The sequence below is a fragment of the Halichoeres trimaculatus genome, unplaced genomic scaffold, assembly GCF_033239565.1.
Source record: "Halichoeres trimaculatus isolate MK-OKI-2021-1 unplaced genomic scaffold, fHalTri1.1 fHalTri1_scaffold_16, whole genome shotgun sequence".
In the NCBI taxonomy this organism is placed as follows: domain Eukaryota; kingdom Metazoa; phylum Chordata; class Actinopteri; order Labriformes; family Labridae; genus Halichoeres; species Halichoeres trimaculatus.
The window spans coordinates 11,361,672-11,381,393 of NW_027437194.1; the positions used below are offsets into that span (position 1 = coordinate 11,361,672).

Here is a 19,722-nt window from a genome sequence, read left to right on the forward strand (position 1 = left end):
CAGAAACTTTTCCATGTTTTTGGTTGTGTGAATTTAAGCTCTTGGCGACAACAAACTCTCGTTAGTCATGCCAGATCCAGTGCTGAGGATGTGAAGCAAGACAAAAACTCAAAACCCCACAAGGCTAAGCCCAAATCCTGAAAGCCTGAGACCATTCTGTTGTCTAGACGACAGCAGGTTGACAGCTTATTCTTGTGTTAACACTTTCCTTTTGGGACTCCAGGTAAACAACAGTAACAAGAAAGAGTGGAATGGCATGATGGGAGAGCTCCTGGGGGGCCTGGCTGACATGATTGTAGCCCCGCTGACTATAAACAACGAACGAGCCCAGTACATCGAGTTCTCGAAACCTTTTAAATATCAAGGCCTTACCATCCTTGTGAAAAAGGTAAGTGCTCATTTACATCCCATTATATGCTCTGTTATGTCTCCATCACTGTGGAAGTGCACATGTTGTTCTCATTTTATGAAGGCTGCTTTTATCCTCCACTGTGAATCTTTTCCAAATGCCACCTACTGGTATTTTGTTCCTTGATTTCTACAACATGAAAAAAGAGCACAACAAAAAATTAAAGCTGTCCTTGGAACGGGTGTTGCAGTCGCATTAGATTTATAAATTGGAGCTGGATGGATGTATTTGAGTGGGGCTCACAGACAACCATAAAGCAGATAATGCAACAGTTTCTAAGAAGCTGTACATACTTGCGTTGATCGAGGTATCCATCGGTTTTAGTTTGTCTCATAGTACAATTTGTGAAATACAGCAAATCTGCATTTTCAAGACAATTTAGTGAGACTGCTATCATTATTACTGGGATTTGCTTCATAACAACAAATTCAAAGGGTCTACTCTATTTTTATATCATATTCAAACCTCAGGCCAATAAAGTTGATGTTTTCCATCTACTAACGACGGTGTGTGCTTTCAGGAAATCCCTCGCAGTACACTGGACTCGTTCATGCAGCCGTTCCAAAGCACGCTGTGGCTGCTGGTGGGTCTATCGGTGCATGTGGTGGCGGTGATGCTTTACCTACTAGACCGGTTCAGGTACACGGGGGAACTGTGTATGTGTGGCTGTGCCCATTTGTGTCCGTGTCAGTATTTCACACCTGAGTGAGCGAACCTGTTTGCGTGAGTGTGAGTGAAAGTGAACATACTCTCCCACGCGCTGTAGATCTTCCCTTGGTGTGGACTCAAAGACAACACAGGTGAAGATTGGCAACCATCCCACCGCTGTGTTCCTGTGCAGCTGTCTTTATCCATTTCCTTTCTGAGTTACTCTCCCTCTCGCTTCCGCCCGCTCACCTTTCAGTTTCCTTCCCTGCCTGGGGTTGCCAGGGTTTTCCTCCAATGCAGGTTCTTGGGAATGTCTCACGTTTCTCTCCTGCAACCCTCCCAATTTCTTTCCTTCAGCCCGTTTGGAAGATTTAAAGTAAACAGTGAAGAAGAAGAAGAAGATGCCCTCACCTTATCATCTGCTATGTGGTTCTCCTGGGGAGTGTTGCTGAACTCTGGAATTGGAGAAGGTGGGCTGAGACAGAAACAAAACAAAAAAGAAAAGCTGAAAAATGTCCAACCATCATTTATTTATCCGTATTGCTCCCTATTCCCAGAACATCGTAGTGCTGCCGAGTACTTTAGTCTTCACACAGTTTTGCATGTGTAAAAAGACCAGTGAAGGCGTTTTGGGCTTGAGGTGTTGCTTCACTGTCATGTTTTTTTCTCTGAGGATGACAAATTAAGTCCTTTGAAATCATATTTTGCTAAGACAGTGTTTTTCCTACAGCTTGTCTTTTAGTAGTTTCAACCTGTTACTTTGGCTTGTCTCATTTTTTCCTTCAGCATTCGTTGCTAAATCCTTTTGTCCCATAGTGCACTTATTTTAACAAATTAAAAAATGTATTTGTAACAAAGAGAGTTGAGTTACAGATGATAGAAAACAGTGATAGTTAAACGTTGGCTTATCAAACATTCCTCGACAGAAAGAGAAGTCTCAGCTATTTCTTCAATGAATAGTCCAGTAGTAACTGATCTAAAAGGTGTAACCTGAACTCACCACACAGGCGCCCCGCGCAGCTTCTCAGCGAGAATCTTAGGCATGGTGTGGGCTGGCTTTGCCATGATCATTGTGGCTTCATACACTGCCAATCTGGCTGCCTTCCTGGTGTTGGACCGGCCTGAGGAGCGCATCACCGGCATCAATGACCCAAGGGTGGGTATGGGGGAAACTACAACTGTGCTGTAATGCAACATATTTTATACATCTAAAAACCATGACTGTACTTTACAATAAGGGCACCAACCACATTAGTCAAACTAATCAATTGGATTGCTTGTAATAGCGAGATAAAGAGGTTGTTTTTTTTACCTCCACCAAGGAGGTTATATTTTTGGGATACCAAGATCCAGAATATGAAATATGCACTGGGTCATCATAATTTTTGAAACTGTCAGGTAACAAATAATCTCATAAACCTGCAACCAACACCAAATTGTAGCAGACAGTGTGCTGAAAGGGAGTATAACATTAAAGTAGGACTAAAGTGTGGCGTGACAATCACAATACGCTTGGCGGAGGTCTGTGCTCTCTGGGTGCTTTTTTAGTTTTTGATTTTTTGTTGACAAATATAAACAAAGGAACAAGTCACTTTGACTTCACACAATAATTTCACAATTAGTAATGATTTGATTAGCAATCAATTTGAAATTTTATTCCTTTGTTGACAGAACAGGGCAAAGGATCATGGGTTGGAATCAAGTCAAATTCTGCATTGATCCATCAGGAGTCATGTCATAAGATTATTTCTTCACTGTGCAAACAAAAACTTTCGTAAAACATAACCATTTGATTCATAGTAATTAGTAATTACTGTTTGACTGGTGTGTCATTCCTGCCTCCCCCTACAGCTGAGAAACCCATCGGACAAGTTCATCTATGCCACGGTGAAGCAGAGCTCCGTGGACATCTACTTCCGGCGGCAAGTGGAGCTTAGCACCATGTACCGCCACATGGAGAAGCACAACTATGAGAGTGCCGCCGAGGCCATCCAGGCTGTGCGTGACAAGTGAGTCTCGGCCAGGCCGGGCCGACCAGGGCACGTGTCGGCCGGCTGCTCGACCTATCAGGCACACAGTGCAGGGCCAGTGCAGTCAGTTTGGGTAGGAGGTCATGGACCTTTTGGACCAGAGGGGAGCGACAGGACTTACTGCTGTTATCCTCCTGATCCAGGCCCATTGCCAAGACAAGGTAGACGATCAGGGACAGGAACAAGTGTGGACGTGTCAACAGCACTGGCACCAGTGTGAGGTTAAGCTAACATTGAGTGGAGGAGCACCCTTTTTCAGGTTGTACCCAGAGGAACATCTTTGAGATGGGGGGAATCCAATGGGGGACGCGCCCTCACCCATCTGGCATTGGATTTCTTTTGGCCCATAAGCATCGGTAGAGATTGCTGGTAAACGCTGAATGACACACAAGATCTGGTGTGCGAGAGAGAGAAGGGTGGGAGCCGTAAATGTGTATGTAAATCATTGTACTGTCGCACCGTAACCCCCTCCTTCCCCTCCTCCTCCTCCTCCCTCCTTCCTCCTCCTCCCTCCCCTCCCCCACAGCAAGCTGCATGCTTTCATCTGGGACTCTGCGGTGCTGGAGTTTGAAGCCTCGCAGAAGTGCGACCTGGTGACCACGGGAGAGCTGTTTTTCCGTTCGGGCTTTGGCATAGGCATGCGCAAGGACAGCCCCTGGAAACAGAATGTGTCCCTGGCCATTCTCAGGTCTGTCCCAGCCGAAGCTGCATTACTCGTATGACTACTTTTTTTTCTTATTCATATGATTTCTTGGTCATGTTTTGACCTTTTTATAGCCATCAAATACATTGCCTTATGTCACATCTACTCTCTCTGTATCTCCCCTCTCCTACCTCCTGCTGTCTGTTTGTCTTTGTCAAATGTCCGTCTGTTTGTCAAGTGTCCTGCTGTGTGGTTCCATTTGTGTTTGCTATCTGGGAGTGAGCGGCTCGAATAAACCATCTTCTTGTACTTGCATTAACTTTGTCGCCTTTCTCCCTACCTTCCCAACCCCTGCAGTTCTCATGAGAACGGCTTCATGGAAGACCTAGATAAAACCTGGGTGAGATACCAGGAGTGTGACTCAAGGAGCAATGCCCCAGCCACACTCACCTTTGAAAACATGGCAGGTATGGTCCATATCGCGTACAGAGAGCGTTAAAAGTGATTGGACAAAAACTGCAGTGGTAAGGTACTGTAGCGCTTTTTTGTCCAATTCCTTTACTAAATCGTTGTGTGAGTGTCGAGATAGTTGCTCTGTGGAAGTGTGCCGTTGAGTATTTTGTGCTGTGGCTTTGTGCCGTTGTGGATTTTAATAACATTGTGTGGTTTTCAGCCGCTGTCTTCAGTGGGATTCGATTGATAAAGAAGAGGCGACCGCTGAGCATGACCAAACATTCATTCTCAGTGGAAGCGGCGGGGTTGACGCTTTCCTGCTCACATGTCTCCACCTGTGCTTTCTTTTTCTCCTTGTTCCCCTCCTTACAGGTGTCTTCATGCTGGTGGCTGGAGGCATAGCAGCTGGGATCTTCCTCATCTTTATTGAAATCGCCTATAAACGCCATAAAGACGCCCGCAGGAAGCAGATGCAGCTGGCCTTTGCGGCCGTCAATGTCTGGAGGAAGAACCTGCAGGTAGGACTGATCCCCTCTGCCTGCTCACTTGCAGGGTGGAAGGTTCTCAAGCTTTGGTGCAAGAGAGCCAAAAACGCCCTCCACATCTTAGGGGTCGATTTCTGTCCCCTAGCCTCTCTCGGGTATGCAAAGTGTGACCTCTGAAGCCTGTATTTGCTCAGTGCCATCCTCAGGCCACCCTGTAGGTCTTAACGTTTTCCAGAGGACAACAGCCTTCGTGTCTCTTGTGTGTGCCTGCAGGAGAATAAAGAGGCCTCTGGAAGTCAAGCTGTGGCTGGAACTCCTTCATTAGTATGTAACTTACCTCTCACTGTAAGAGTAAAATAAGATAGATTAATTTGTAACTCTGACATGATGGACATCAGATTTAAAACTTTACCTTCAATTCATGGCATGAACTGGTATTTCTAAGCTGCTGCTGTGGTGCTTATAAGCTTCATAAGGTCAGATGATGCCAAGAAAAAGCAGCTACTGCTCTGCCATAAAATCAAAAATAACAGTCATTACAGTCGGTTGAATAACAGTGATCACATCATTGATTTTCACCACTCTCCACCACTCAGTCATACTAACAGCAGCCAGGAGCTAGCAATACAAATAGAGCATGATGATAAAAATCAATTCTCTGGCTCAATCACACCTCAGTGACTCTCACAGTGTCGCTAGCATCACTGATGTGTCAAGTGCCGTGCTAGAGTAAATAGTTTTTCTCCTAATCCCCTACAGAATCCATAATTTACAAACCAAATGTGGTTTAAAATTATCTCTGCACGCCAAAGGCTTTACACAGAGAAATGCAGGTAGAAGCGTTGAATAAATGCTTGGTTTCTAAATATATCTATTCAGGAAACCAGGTGACAGTCAATTTGGTAAACCAAAGCCATCCGTTGCTGACGTCAATGAAAAAACTCTTGAGCTTCAAACGGGCAGTTAGGTCCTTCGCTGAGTTGCTTTTTGTACTTCTGCACAATCAAATTTGGCTGTGAGGCATTGGAGCAGCCCACCTTCATCCACACCCCCTCCTTTTTCTCTTGATGGTTTCACTCCCTGATTAAATTGCTGGGGGGTGACATGGTTTCCACAGCTGATGGCCAGTCACACACTGAATCTGTGATGTGGCTTTGGAAACCTGTCTTCTGACTCGTTGTAAACCTTGACCAAAGCTCAGAATTTGGCCCTGCTGATTTGAGCCAGCAGGGCCAGAGGAAGGTACAGTATAAAATCACAAGTGCCTGTCAGCAAAGTCATTTTAAGAGTGTCTGCCATCGACCTGACAACTGTTTGTCACTGTCGTGAGTGTCCTCATATGGATGTGTGTCCTCAAGGCGCAGACAGCAGGCGAATGCATGCAGGGCAGGCAGAACTGAGAAAGGAGAGGGACACAGTAAACTGCCCGTAGACCAGCGTATTTCATATCCATGTCAGCAACAATCAGGATGATTTCTTTGCTCTGCTGAACAAAGACGGCTCATGCATGCTTATCTTGCTCATCGACCGTCATTGTGGGCCCTGGAGCTAAAATAATGGACTCACAATCTCCTCTGTCCTAAATATAACCACAGCAATGTGTTGTACACAAGAATCCCAGAAAGTCAAGTCAAGCTCACACAATCTGTTCTGCTCTGCGTGAATATTGTTTGAGATATTACTCATACTGTTTGGGTGCACTGATTTAATTTACTGTCCATGATCTGATTTGCACAAATTTGAAATGACTGCTCGGTTATGTAGGACACGGTCATGTGATAATGAAAACTTAACATCACAGTTTATGTGGCCTCCTCCTTTCTTAGGAAAGCAAGCACTGAAACCTGGAGTTCCATTGTTGGCATCATTTTGACTGCTTGTTTGGTGTCTGTAATGTAATTATGTGCTTATGTACTGCCTCAGGTTGGTGCAGCACTGTGCAGTACTATGCACCCACACACATCTTAACACAAAGATGTAACCTGAGAGAATGTGCACTTCTGACTAACTCAAATCTGTTTATGTAGAACATCCCGCATCCACTGCAGGCTCTATCCCTGCTGTTTATGCCCAAAAGCCCCTGAAATATAATTTCTGGAACAATCCGTCCACCATATTTTTCAAACCACTTATAAAAGAAATAAAGTGCATGCTTTGTAGAACTGCACGTTCCAGCTTTTAAGAGCTCTGGCTGCAGAGATGTAGTGGCTGTATAACTATTTTAAAATGTAAAAAATTCTCAAAATTGAAATTTCAGTTAAACAATCGTCCTGCAAGTTGATTCAAATCTGTATGAAGTAAATTTACAAAATTAAGCTGTAGTTCTGTAAATGGCCACCAGAAGCTGTATGCAGAAGTAAGTCAATACATTTGCATCTGTGCAAAAATGAGCTATATTTGTGACTGTAAAGAAAGTATGGTATATAATTAATGGTGTATGTTAGTAGTCATAAAACTGCTTTTTTTTCTTTTCAAACAAGTTGGCACCCCTTGCTAGCTGCTTAACACAGCCATGCTACAAGTCACTCGATATCTCGGTTGGTTAATTGTTTTCTTTATGCTAAAATCACATGAAAGGCTCACTGTACCGAGCCTCTAAAAAAGATTCAAAGAAATCTGTCCTTCCGCTTTTTTCTGAAGCTTGATTTTATATTTTTGTTAGCACTAGGTTGCGTTTGTTTTTGTCTGTGCTCATCTCAGTGTACTTGTTAGCTGTATAAGTGTTCCCCATAAACTGATTTATTTGTATGATGGGTATTTTTATGTGAGTCCCACTTTCCCCACAGAGAAGACAACTTGACCTTGTGTAACAAGAACAGCATTTCTTCTAAGTGACTCATTTGTTGATCCTCGGCTGAATTGTTGAAAGCTTTTAGTCTGGTGATTACCATCACAAAAAGAATATTGTTCTGTTGGAAAAAAGGCTATTAGCTTTGCATTAAGCTAGCTAACAAATTAGATAATTAAAAACGTAATCACCAAATCCCTGATTCTCTTCAGCTCTAGCTTGACATGCATATGGTGGTGACCATCACGTCATCTTAAAATTTTGCAGCAGCAGTCAACAAAACAATGGCTGGCTTCATTGTTGCCAGGTTCACTTCTGTGCAACTATATTACGTCCTAGCAAGTAAACATGTTGGTGCAGACTACAATAGTATTTCTACTTTGGGTTGCAAAATTCTCAGAATTTTTGAAGTTGGAAAATTTATGGGAATAAACAAGAATGCATAGGAGTATGAATTTATAAGGTACTTAAATAAAGCTAGGGTAAATATATTGAAACACAATTTTGGCTTTAACAATGAGCTTTAATACTCTATACTCTTCCTTGACCATGTAGCAGCTCTTTGCTAACTACAGGGCTACTGAGGCCACACTCCCTACATGCACTGTGCATGATGCCCACAGCACAAGATCATTAAAGACACCACGTGAAGACAACATGTAGTCAAGTAAGTTTGATAAATTAATTAAGAATATTTTCAATTTCCAAAGCTTAGTTTACCATCGACATTTTCTGAAAATTTACAGAGAAATTCCCCTTTCCAAGCCTAGTTTTATGTTTTGAACTGGCAGCAGAGCAAAAAGTCACTTTGTATTGGAGCTGCATTTGTAGCTGGGTGGAAAAGATGGACGTTAATGTAACCCTACATTTGCTTGAAGAGTTGTTTCTTTCTCCTCTACATCGCCACAACTTCACTTCTTACAGAAAGTCAGGAGTATTCAACAATCACATGGCTATGGATTCAGCACATTTTCTTTGTATTTGGCATAGGCAGCTTTTCATTTGTGAATTATTCATTTATAATCAAATGTTTTCTATTTTTTAGACATTTTTTTAAAAAAGTTGGTCTTAATGCTGTTAAGTTCAATGTTTTTAAATTTACATCATACAGATCTATACCTAATATGAAGAACTACAAATATTTCAGATTTCTCACTGTTCCAGGTAGAGGTAGAACATTTCTTTTCAAACCACTACATCCCTGAGAGGCTATAGGTCTGGCTTTGGTTCTCCTTTGAAAACAGATGTTCCTCAGAAGTGCACAGTCTGAACAGGGCTGAGACTGGTGTCAGCCTTGGATAAAAACAAAGTGTCAGAAACTCTGCTGCGTGATGATAATGATGGTGTATAATAATGGTGTATAATGATGATGCACTGCAGCGGCACGCAACTGTTTCTGACAAGAAACAGGCGGCTGCTGTTCTCTGCAAGTCCCATGCCACGCTTCATCTGATGGTCCAGCATGCCCTGCATGGCCGGGACTGTGCACACGCAGCACCTCATCAGGGCTCAGAGCAGCCAGACTGCTTTCCTGCAGTCTCAGAAGTGAAAGAAATGGTGGTAAACAAAAGATTAAAAAAAGACAACTGCTGTCAGTTGGGCATTAATTTTTTTCTTTTCATGAACCAAGAACAGTTTGAACGATTTAATATGCAGCCTTATTTTCTCCATTTACTAACATGAGATATCATCTTCCAACAGGAAAAATATTTTTTACTATCAACTGCGCTAAAATCAAGCGATGTTGTGCACCAGCTCTCATCTATCCTCAACGCCAGCAAATGCCTGCTCGCCACCTGATTTCATGTCAGTAGGGTGTTGAGTGGAAAACGCTGGTTAGTGGGGAGTTGATGGGTGATAAGACTGTGCCCCAAAAGTGCCTAGTCATGTGACCTGATGAAAAGGATGTACTGCGGGGCCAGTGCTGGCCAGGATTGATTTGCCGTGCTATTTCTTTTATGTTTTCTACTTCTACTTTGTTTTCCCCAAATGATCCCTCTCTCCATCCATAAAACGTTTTGGCATGTTGAAATTCACACCACACTGCCCCGCCCCACCTGGGCCTCCCTACTTGCAACTACGTACTCATTCTTTACTAACATCCATCTTAAAGCACTTTCTGTTTTCAGACTATTTTAGCCTCCATCTGCTCAGGTTATGAAACCACGTACACAGGACTGCATCACCTTTTCTTTCTTGCACTTAGAGTAGATTATGTTTTGCAGCTGCAGTAGATAACCATTCCTTTGAAAAACTTTTCTTTTGCAATCCATCTCATACTCCATCTCATTCCCTTGTGTGTGGGGTGAATTTCCATTATACCATTTTAAGGTATAATGACTAAATGGGCTTCAATTACTGACTTTTGTCGCTGTTTTCCCAATTTGATATGCACTTAATGGCCTCTGATATCTTGCTACTCTACTTTTTATACCTGCCTGGCTTTGAATGTGAATGTTTGCTTTGCTAGTTTCTTTTTATTTGTAGGTTTTATTTGTTTTTAAGTATTTGCCCTTTTTGGTTCCCTTGGCTTCTGCATAAGGACCTTCTTTAGAGTAATAACAATCAAATGGATGGAAATTTATTTTACTTTTCTTTTCTTCCCCAATGCAGCCCTCTTCCTCTCTAGAGACTCAGGATGTAAGAATACCTTAATATGAGTTTTGTCAACTTTTTTACATACTAACACCCAGATATTGTGCTGAGAGTAGCTGTGGGGCACTCTGATGGTATGAGGGAGGGAGGGCTCCAAATTGGCCTGCCGTAGGTAAAACTGCTTTCTCTTATCTATTATTGGAAAGACTGCTTTGGAAAATGTGCTCTGACCTCCATTAGAACCAAGTACAGAATGAACTCTGAGGGTTTTTTGAGGTTTTATTTGGCAAAGTGCTTTGAGGATCCATCTCTTATATAAGATTGCTTGCGAGCAGAAATGAGAACGAGTGTGTTCAGGAAATAGCAAGCTGAATATTTAAGTTGGTTCCAGTAGTGTTAAGTAGATATCACACCCACTGACATCTTACTAGTCATCTCTCATCCCAATGCATTTCGAGGGGCCAAATCAATGTGTCAGCACATTTTTAGAGGACTACTGTGCCATCTTGTGCCGGCCCGCTGTGATAATGTTGCATAAAATGTAGATGAATGCCCTCATATCAGACTGACAGTCTATTTCCACTCTGACATCTAACAGGCTGTATCCCTTCTTTCTCCCTCTTGATTTTCATTTTCAAATGCTGTAGTCTTTCTCATAAGGACCCTCCCTTTATTTAGACATGTTGAGTAAGGTAATTTACTGGGTTGGGAGACGGGTGGTGGTGATGGTGGCGGGAAGAGAGAACGGGTGAGACTGGAACCCCGGTTTTCACCCCAGCCAGAGAACATGAATAATGATTCTACATATATTCATTTTAGGATAGGAAAAGTGGTAGAGCAGAGCCCGACCCCAAAAAGAAAGCCTCTTTTAGGTCCATCAGTACCTCCCTGGCCTCCAGCATCAAGAGACGTAGGTCCTCCAAAGACACGGTAAGAAGACGAAGAAGAAACATCTTCGCTTGTATTCTCTTCCCTCTCTTTCCTCTCCTTCTCCTCCTTCTCGTCTGTCTTTACCCTCTCCTTTCTCTTTGTCTGTCCTCTCTCTTCTACATCTCCATATCCGACCGCGAGACAGTGCCATGTTCCACTCACCCATTTCCACACGGCTCCGCGGCCTCTGCCAAGTGTCTGTCCGGTCACCATCGATCAGCCATCAACATTTAGCATCTGTAGCTCCTCTACAGGCCCGAGGGAATCAGTGCAGGAACTCAGGTCAGGCCAGGCCAGTAGCTGGGCTCTGAATTCAGGGTGTGAAAAATGTCCATAAACTTGGCAGGTCTCGATGGGATTAGTGGCGTGTTCCTCTTGAGGAGGGGGGGCGACAAAAGCAAGCAGTCTGCTAGTGGTTGTTTTGTCTTGGGCTGCTCTTTTTCCCTGCCTCTGGTTTGGACGTGGATTATGGTGATTGTGTCCTTAAATGGTGGCATTGTGGTGCGTGTGTACCATTGTAAGAGTGTTTATATATTTGTCTTGGTGTCCTGTCTTTTTGATTGCTTGAACCTTTGTATATCCATTGTTTCTTTGCATCAATCCCGCCCGCACTCCTCTGTTTGGGTTACAGCCGCTGTTGTTTTGCTTTTGGTTTGAAAAGCATGCGCTGGTGTCCAGTCATTTTTCCAACCATTCTCAAGGTAGTCGTGACGACCAGCGCTGCAGAGAAGAAAACTAATGTGTATTTTTTTTTTCCAAAATGTCTGTTTCAGGATAACACTCATGGATTCTATTAATCAATTCTTTTTGATTTGTCATTTTATTTTGTTTGTCATAATTTCACTTTTTTTTCAGTGTCCTTGTGGTCTTAACTGTGCATGCTTCTTCCAGGATGTATTTTCAGGTGGTGAAGACTGTCTTCTTCATTGTATGGATTGCTGTTTCTACACATCACAGATTATGTAAAGCCTGAGACTCTCACTGTGTTTCCAATACAAGTTTTTCTTTCTACTGCCTTCTTGATGCTGGCTGCACAATTTCACTACCTACTTGTCAAATACAGCAGCTGGATCAGCAGTTTGACGCTTCAAAAATGGCTCCATAGATAGCAGGGTATTGTTAATGTTGCACATGCAGGGGTATTTTAAAGAGAGCCATTCGACACCAACACTGATCTCATTTCATCCAGCATTTGGAGCAGGTATACGTTGAACCACCATGAACAAGTCTTTGGCAACAATAGCAATACAAAAACAACAGTGGGGGTACTAAAGGCTTAGTGTTTAAAGTGCCAATGCACAGAAGAAATAGTCACTGGTTGCTGGCTCGACTTCAGGCCTCTAACAATCTCTGTATGTGTTCCCCTACTCTACACTACCTAAATTTCCTGCCTGTATTTGGCTGCACTATCCAACAAATCCGGAATAAATAATGTGTTTTTCTTAAGAGAGTTCTGCCAGCACTGTGCGACGAAGCTGCCCACGACAGGGATGTAAGCTTATGCACATAATGTGGCCTGCAAGCCAGGTACTCAGCAATCCAGGACACAACAGGAGCCTCCATCTGCATTGCTTTCATGTTCTCACCTACTAAATCAGGCCCAGAAAACTCAGAAAACATGATCCTCACAGCGCGCTAACACAAGGAATACACCAGATGCGTCTGATCTGGCTCCACTCCATTGGGCTTTCACTGCGTATGTCAACTCACAGTGGCTGGGTGTTCAGTCTGGACCCTTGCAGGACACCTGAGAGCTGGAGTCACGAGAACACAATAAGCCTCTCCTCCTACAGCTCCTTTGGGCTGTAAAACCTCAAACCTGTTGACTCCTGGCCTACTAATTATGTCACTTTGTTGTTATAGCCAACTGAAGTACGATCTGGTTTTGCAAGGTTTGTTTCATTTTAAAAGTCAGTTGGTTTCCATGCACAATTACCTGTCCTGCTCTATCATCTTTTTGCTAAATTGACGCATCACAGCTCTGGAAAAAATAGGTCAGTTGTGCCAGAGCAGTGACGCAACTGAACTGCAATGGAGTGGATCCAGTGTAAGTTGACACATTGACTGCAATAGATACTTATCTGATCTGCTGCAGTGACGCAGTGGAGCTGGACTGGAGACGCATCCGCTGTATTTTGGTTGTGGTCTATGGTGAGCATAGACCACAGTGGAAAAACAATGGCGTCCTAAACACATCAAAGTGTAGGAGGTGCTCCACGACAGGTCTTTCTTGGATCTTCATAGAGTGACACAGGTCTGTGGTTCCTCAGGTCTCTTGGGAACAGGAATAAGGCAGGACATCTTTCCCTATGCTTGGGATACCTTGTGTGTCTTTTATGAAAGCATACACCGGGTCACATTATGTGTAAAAGTGTTACGAGAAGTTCTCTGAAGTTAGGAAGAGGATACTGTGGTTCGGAACAAAATGGAGAATGTTTTCAACACGCCATTGTTGGGTTTGCAGAGAAGGGATGCAATCCTCCACCAGTACTACACACAGGTTCTCACTGGAGATAGACTATGGTCGGAGCAGCCAATAAGTTAAGTGTCATCTGCATATCAATGAAATTTTAACGAGTGATGCCTGTTTATGTAACTTAAAGGTAGCACATAAATGGTGACTAATAAACATTATGTTCTGTCTTTAAATGAACACTCCAAAAGAATTCCCATTTTATTATTTCAGGACTTTCAAAAGTTTCAAACAGGAGTTTGATAATGCCAAACAGATACAACTTGCAAAGGGTTTGGTACAAAAAGCACTTTGTGAGGTTATGGTTCCGAGACCACTGGCAAGATTTATTGATAATTAAAAATAATTTTACTGGAACGTATCAGATGTTTCACTTGAAAATATTGTTTTATGAAAAAAAGTCCCGCATTTTAAATTCAATGCCAACAACGTGCATGTTCACAATTTTGTTTCATCCAACAGACTAGTTTCCAGGGCTGTCCCACTTTTGCCAGATGTAGGATTTTGGTTTTACTCACCCATCAGGGCCAACTACACAGTGTTGTACTGTGTGCAGAATGAGGTTAGGCATAGACTTGCTGCAATATGGAAGATCCTCTTAGAGAAAGGTACTGTCTGAATGACAATGTGTCGCTCCTAAACCTGTTTACATTGTTTAGCATTAATGGTGTGTTTCCAAATGTGTAAGCTACCCATGCCATGGGCACTTATAGTACACCTTATTACCATGGAGGTTGGCTTTTGAACTGTGTGCTGATATAGAAGGTGGATGTGGCATCCATGGTTTCCAAAAAGAGTGTCAAATTTTAGTTATTTTGGCCCAATTTTAACCAACATTTGTGGTTTCAGAGACCAAAACTGGTTTTGCTTCTGGTTTTAAGCCCATGCCGTAATTTCTACTACAGAGCCAGGTAGGATTTAATGTAGTGTCACTTAAAGGCCCAGAGTTGATTGCCATTAGTCTTCAGCCTTGTTCTTTTTCTTTTTTTTCTTTTTCTTTTTGGTCCTCTAGATTCTTTTAATCATACTATGTTCTGCAGAGGTTGAAATCTCTAAATTCTCTTCAAATTTCCCAAATTCATTTAGGATTTCCCCCAATGACATTTGGGATAGGCTCTAGTCCCCTTTTCTCCAGGTGTTTTTTCTTTTTTTCACTATTGAACAGCCCTTTCAGTATCTTTTTACTGGTATCAAACAGAAATTAAGCTTTATTTTCTTCTCAAACAATCACATTATTCAGATACCACATTTTGTATGTTGTCTGCAGTATTTTCAATATTTTAATCATATGGAGGGTTTCAATCATCAAATGATACCATCTCACACATTATAAAATATGTAGGTTATGTTGCCTATATACATTCTGTAACTTTGAAAAAACTTGTTTTTTAAATTATTATTCATGAAAATTGGTCTTCTCTTTAAAATGTATTTTTTTCATACTCATCTATTTCCTCAACCTTTGAACACTGAAAGGCCATCACAAGATTTATGGCACACATTAGCAGCATTTAATGAACTATATTAGGTGGGCACTCACAGTGTTAGGCTTTGATGTGTTGAGCCACTGACTGAGCTGCTGTATTTGGGGAGTTGGAAATGAAACCAGGCTGGTTGCGTCACAATGAGAGTGTTGGGTTTTTCTTTCAGTTTCTTCACAGTCCAGTAACAAAGTCTACCTTGTTGGGAGATTGTACATCACAAGTTTAAAGTCTTCTGACAATTCAACGACCCAGAGTCATTTATGCACAGTTACCCTGCCAGACAAAGCTGGTCACAAGAGTTGAACTACACAAGGCAACGTTTTCTGGAGATAGTGCAGACACCATTGAATAAGCCTGTTGTTCTAACGTTGTGTTTTGAGTGTGTTTCTCAGGGAAGATGTAGCCTGTGGAAGCTAATGGGTCAGAGTAAAAAATATTTTTTGAATTTCTCTCTTTCTCTCTTGTTTTATCTGTGGATCTTTTTTTATTGATGTTTCTGCAATAAGCAAAATCTATTTTTACCTCCCTCTGGAGAGTTTCCAGATTTGCTCTGGATCGAAGAGAAGAAGAGGGGGATCGCCAATGTTAATATGGCAGAGGCCTCAATACTGGTCGGAAACCAAGCGGAAAATTAAAACAGGAGTCAGATGCTCCGGTTGAAAGATGCACCATCCTCAGTCTTTGACCATTATTTTGATTTTATATCAATGTTATTATTTTATATTAATGGATATCAATGGACTTAAGTGTCAGTGTCCCTCACCCACATGCCACACTGCTCCTCTTTCCCTCTGCAAGCATGCACATGACTGTAACTGTCATAGCTGTAGTCAAAGTAGAGGCGGTAGGCTTATAGTAATAAGAATCACCTTAGCTGTATGGTATAAGTAGCTCTGTAACCATTAACTGTAACCGTGATGTCAGTGAAGTGTCTCTTTTGCTGGTCTACTTGACCCCAGTAGGGTGTGCTGTTAGCAGCTCCTCAAGGTACAAGACATGGGGACAAACCAAATGAGGGCTGTAAGCCATATGATGATGCAACGTTAGGGTCAAGGGCATGAAGAACATCCACTCTGGTTCCTCTTTATTCGGAAAATTGAACACTTCACCTCTCAGAGTGGCTGTGTCTTCATCTATTTGCATGTTAGTTGCATCATAAAAACTCCTGCAGCTCACATGCTTGAATGTATCGGCTCTATCAGCTTGAAACGAGAGGAGCGTCAATTCCTGTTGAATCATACTGAACTGAAAAACAGAAAAAGTACATGTGAGATGGGTACGCAGAGGCAAGACTCTGCCACGTTTTGATCCTGCAATTCATGTTAATATCAGCTGCATTCAATGTATTTTGTTGCACATTGGATGTAATATTACAGGTTTGTCAAGTATAGTGCTGTGAGTGAGGATTAAGATTGGCATGTTGGAAATACAGATTTATTGACCCAGTCTCACTGTCTTAACATGACAAAAATGAAAGCTTTGTGATGTGATCAATAACAACAATGTCTAACAAATTACTGTTTCATCAGGTTTCTATAATTTTGCAACTGACAGAAAAGAAGCCACAGATTTGTGAAATTGTAGCAAAATGCTGTCAGAGAGCTCAGAGAAATTCAAGAGACTCAAAAATCTATACCCCAGTTACCATAGAAACTACACACATGCATGGAATCCAGATCTAGTTTACCCTCTCAGCACTGTATACGCCTACAATTCAACACACTGTGCTTTCAAAGAGGCACAGTGAAGCCGGGGCTGGATGCAAGAGTCCAACACAACAGCACTTTGAATCAGCCTCAAAGTCCTTTTCCCTCTCAGCTGTTGAAATCAGAAAACCCAGCGGTCTGCATGCATTGGACTACAAATGAACTGGAAGGATATTATTATCCATGTTTCAAGGCTGAAAAACAAATTATTCCTGAATCAAAAATGCTGTTGTCTAGATTCAGACCTTACGTCTACTCCCCTCAAGCCCACCTCAGGCAAAACCAAACAGTTTGACAAAAATGTGAACTGAAGCAATTCAACAAAAACAACTGGACAAAGGTCTGCTTGAGATGGGTAAAAAAAAAAACAACCTTCTGCTTCTACATTTCTGCAAGAAAAGAAGCAAAGGTGTTTTCAAAAGAAAAACAAAAATTTGCAAGACAAACGAGCCTCAATCTTCTGCCCTAGTCTAGAAATGACTCCCTTTTATGTGTCTCCCTCCCTCTTTCCCCCCCATTTTTCTTCGCCTCTGCAGCAGTACCCACCCACTGACATCACGGGCCAACTCAACTTGTCTGACCCGTCTGTCAGCACCGTGGTGTAGAGAGTGAGAGCGACACCGAGGTCCGCTCCCTGAGGAGAGAGGAAACGAGACGAGGAGGGATCAGAGGGGGAAGAGGACGAGTGAACCCATCTCCCTGTTTCCTTCACTGTCGAAGCCTGAAGCTTTCATTTCACCGCCTGCCAACGGAGCTTTCTGAGGAAGCTGCTTGCTGGAGAAGTGGCTGAAAACACTGAACTTGCACCTTTTTTAAAGCCAGGATTACCTGGCCATAGTTGTTTGTATTTGTAGGTTCCCTGAGCATGCACTGAAGAACCCATCTAACTCACATATACAATCTTTTCCTTCTGTATCTTATTAGCTTACTTATTTATCATTGTTTCTGTTACTTAATGTTTGGTGTAAAGTCCTTAAAAATTTCCTGACCAGCTGTATAACTTTAGCAAGCTATAGGTTATAGTTTAGTTAAGTTAAAGGCTAAATCAGTTTAGGTGAGAGTACTCAACATATCACTTCCAATTAGAGCTTAGCTATAAGCGACATTTTTTAACAACATTTACTGCAATACAAGACGTACTGTAAGCTTCATTGGACATCTTTTATTTTTAATAGGAGCTCCTAATATTTTTATCTCAACTTTTAAAATTTGTAGATCATTTTTCTTTCATTTGGAAGCACTAAAAATGGCACTAATGTTAAGGATATGACTAACATTGTTTACCAATGAAGATGATGCAAGCATGTGTGTGTCAGTATATGAAATGGAGCTTTATGTATCTGAATGATGAAAATATTATGAAGCTTATATACTGTAAATGTTTAAATTGTATATTTTCCCCTTTTCTTTTGTCCTAATCAGCAAAACACTGTTTTTAATGGCCTTTGAAAAAAACTCTCTAGCTTAACAGCTATTTATAAACAGACAAATCACTGATTAATTCACATTCTGATGAAATAGTTCAGTAAGGTTTCAGTTTTTACCTCCAAACTTGTTAGAGACATCCTGCCATAAGCCATGTTGCGCTTGGGGACACCCTCTCTCTTCCTCTCTCCTGCTGCAGCAGTCTTTCTCATTTCCAGTCTCCAAGGGGTTGCATCAAAGGGCCAGGTTTTTCACCCAACCAGCACTTGGTCTTTCATGCAAAACTTCCTCTTCGTGCATGCAGCACCGGGGAACTTTTACACGAAGGAAGCCGAGTGAAATTGAGAGCATTGCTTTGCTTGCAAGCTTGTATGCAGGTCGTGGTTAGATGCAAAAACAGGCCGTTTCCCATTTTCTGGATCTGAGAAACCACTGCTGTTTGACGAAAAGACTATCACTCACGTCCTGTCAAGTGTTGGCACAGAGCACTTTATGCTGAGGGGTCTCCAAATCTTTAAAACAGATCTAATCAACAGAAACTAGAATAGAATCGATATCAGTCTGATGTTTTGACTTCTTCTCTTTACGTTATTTAAATTTCACCAGCCTCTTTCTTTTTTTTTTTCTAAGAAAAATAGAATCTACAGTCTCTACCGGAGATATTTTAACACTTGCTACAAAAACACAACAGCATTTAGTTTCTAAACTTTAACTGAAAGTTTGCTTCTGATCATATTCTCATTCTGCCGTATGCATGCTTACTTGTTACTCTCAGTGCTTCGGTTTGTTTTGGATGCCTGTTGTTGCCACGTACAGTCAGCTGAGCTGTGTGGAATACTTACATTGAATGAATATTGTAAATACAGTCTGATTATGAGTGGATTGCTTTGAGGAGATTGTACTGTGCTTGAACTGCAACTGAGAATGTCTTAAATTATAGTTACACACACATCCAAAACAGTTGTGATACACAGGCATGCATAAGCACACACACACACACACACACATGCAGATACACAAACCCCTTTATTGAAGAGTCACTTGTTTTTCTGACCTTTTTCCAAGGAGATATTGCATTGAATCATCTTGTTTATAAAACTGTAAATAAATATAATTACATTGCCAAATCTAACCTATCATGTGGTTTTTATAACTTTAAGCCTGCAACTATTATTAACTATAGCTGTAATTCTTTATACAGTCCAAAAAGTGTGTGTTTGTTTGTTTTTTCAAAGGACATATAAATGAACAAGATCATAAAATGTAATCTGCTTTGTTATGTGAGAAGAAAGAAGATGCATATGATAGAAAAGCTCAGAATCAATCAGGGTGTGAAGGAGCATGTAAAAGCCTCAGAGGATTAAATAAGGCTTTGCAGCATAAACAGAGTGGTATGACTATGAGTTTAAACAACCAACAAGAAGAACGATGCAAAATGCAGAATAAGAAATAAGACCCAAATCAAACACAGTCATATTTGTGGTTCTGTTGACCCTGAACTGCTCCAAAAAACATTCTTAGAAAAATCTTCAGCAGCTGAATCAGAGTCCTTGGTGTTATGTGAATTGCCCAGCAGGATGCAGCAGTGCCAAAGAAAAAACTCTGCAACACTGTTGAGTTGATAGACAAGGTGCAGAGTAAAGGGGCTGTGAG

The 19,722-nt window shown here is 41.8% G+C and overlaps 1 protein-coding gene across 12 annotated transcripts in view; it reads left to right on the top strand.

Annotated features, from left to right (window-relative positions):
• Positions 1 to 19,201, top strand: part of grin1a (glutamate receptor, ionotropic, N-methyl D-aspartate 1a) — a 45,687-nt gene extending 26,486 nt beyond the window's left edge. For 4 of the 12 annotated variants that reach the window (XM_074690358.1, XM_074690359.1, XM_074690362.1 and 1 more), the window contains 12 exons: positions 224 to 388; positions 930 to 1,048; positions 1,415 to 1,527; positions 2,065 to 2,213; positions 2,909 to 3,066; positions 3,614 to 3,775; positions 4,088 to 4,197; positions 4,556 to 4,701; positions 4,942 to 4,992; positions 10,070 to 10,096; positions 10,871 to 10,981; positions 17,181 to 19,201. In XM_074690358.1, the coding sequence (XP_074546459.1) occupies positions 224 to 388; positions 930 to 1,048; positions 1,415 to 1,527; positions 2,065 to 2,213; positions 2,909 to 3,066; positions 3,614 to 3,775; positions 4,088 to 4,197; positions 4,556 to 4,701; positions 4,942 to 4,992; positions 10,070 to 10,096; positions 10,871 to 10,981; positions 17,181 to 17,249 (1,380 nt within the window). In that variant the 3' untranslated portion in view covers positions 17,250 to 19,201. The remainder of the gene's footprint in view (positions 1 to 223; positions 389 to 929; positions 1,049 to 1,414; positions 1,528 to 2,064; positions 2,214 to 2,908; positions 3,067 to 3,613; positions 3,776 to 4,087; positions 4,198 to 4,555; positions 4,702 to 4,941; positions 4,993 to 10,069; positions 10,097 to 10,870; positions 10,982 to 17,180) is intronic. The other 8 variants (XM_074690365.1, XM_074690366.1, XM_074690370.1 and 5 more) reach the window with 3 other exon arrangements.
• The last annotated feature ends 521 nt before the right edge of the window (positions 19,202 to 19,722 follow it).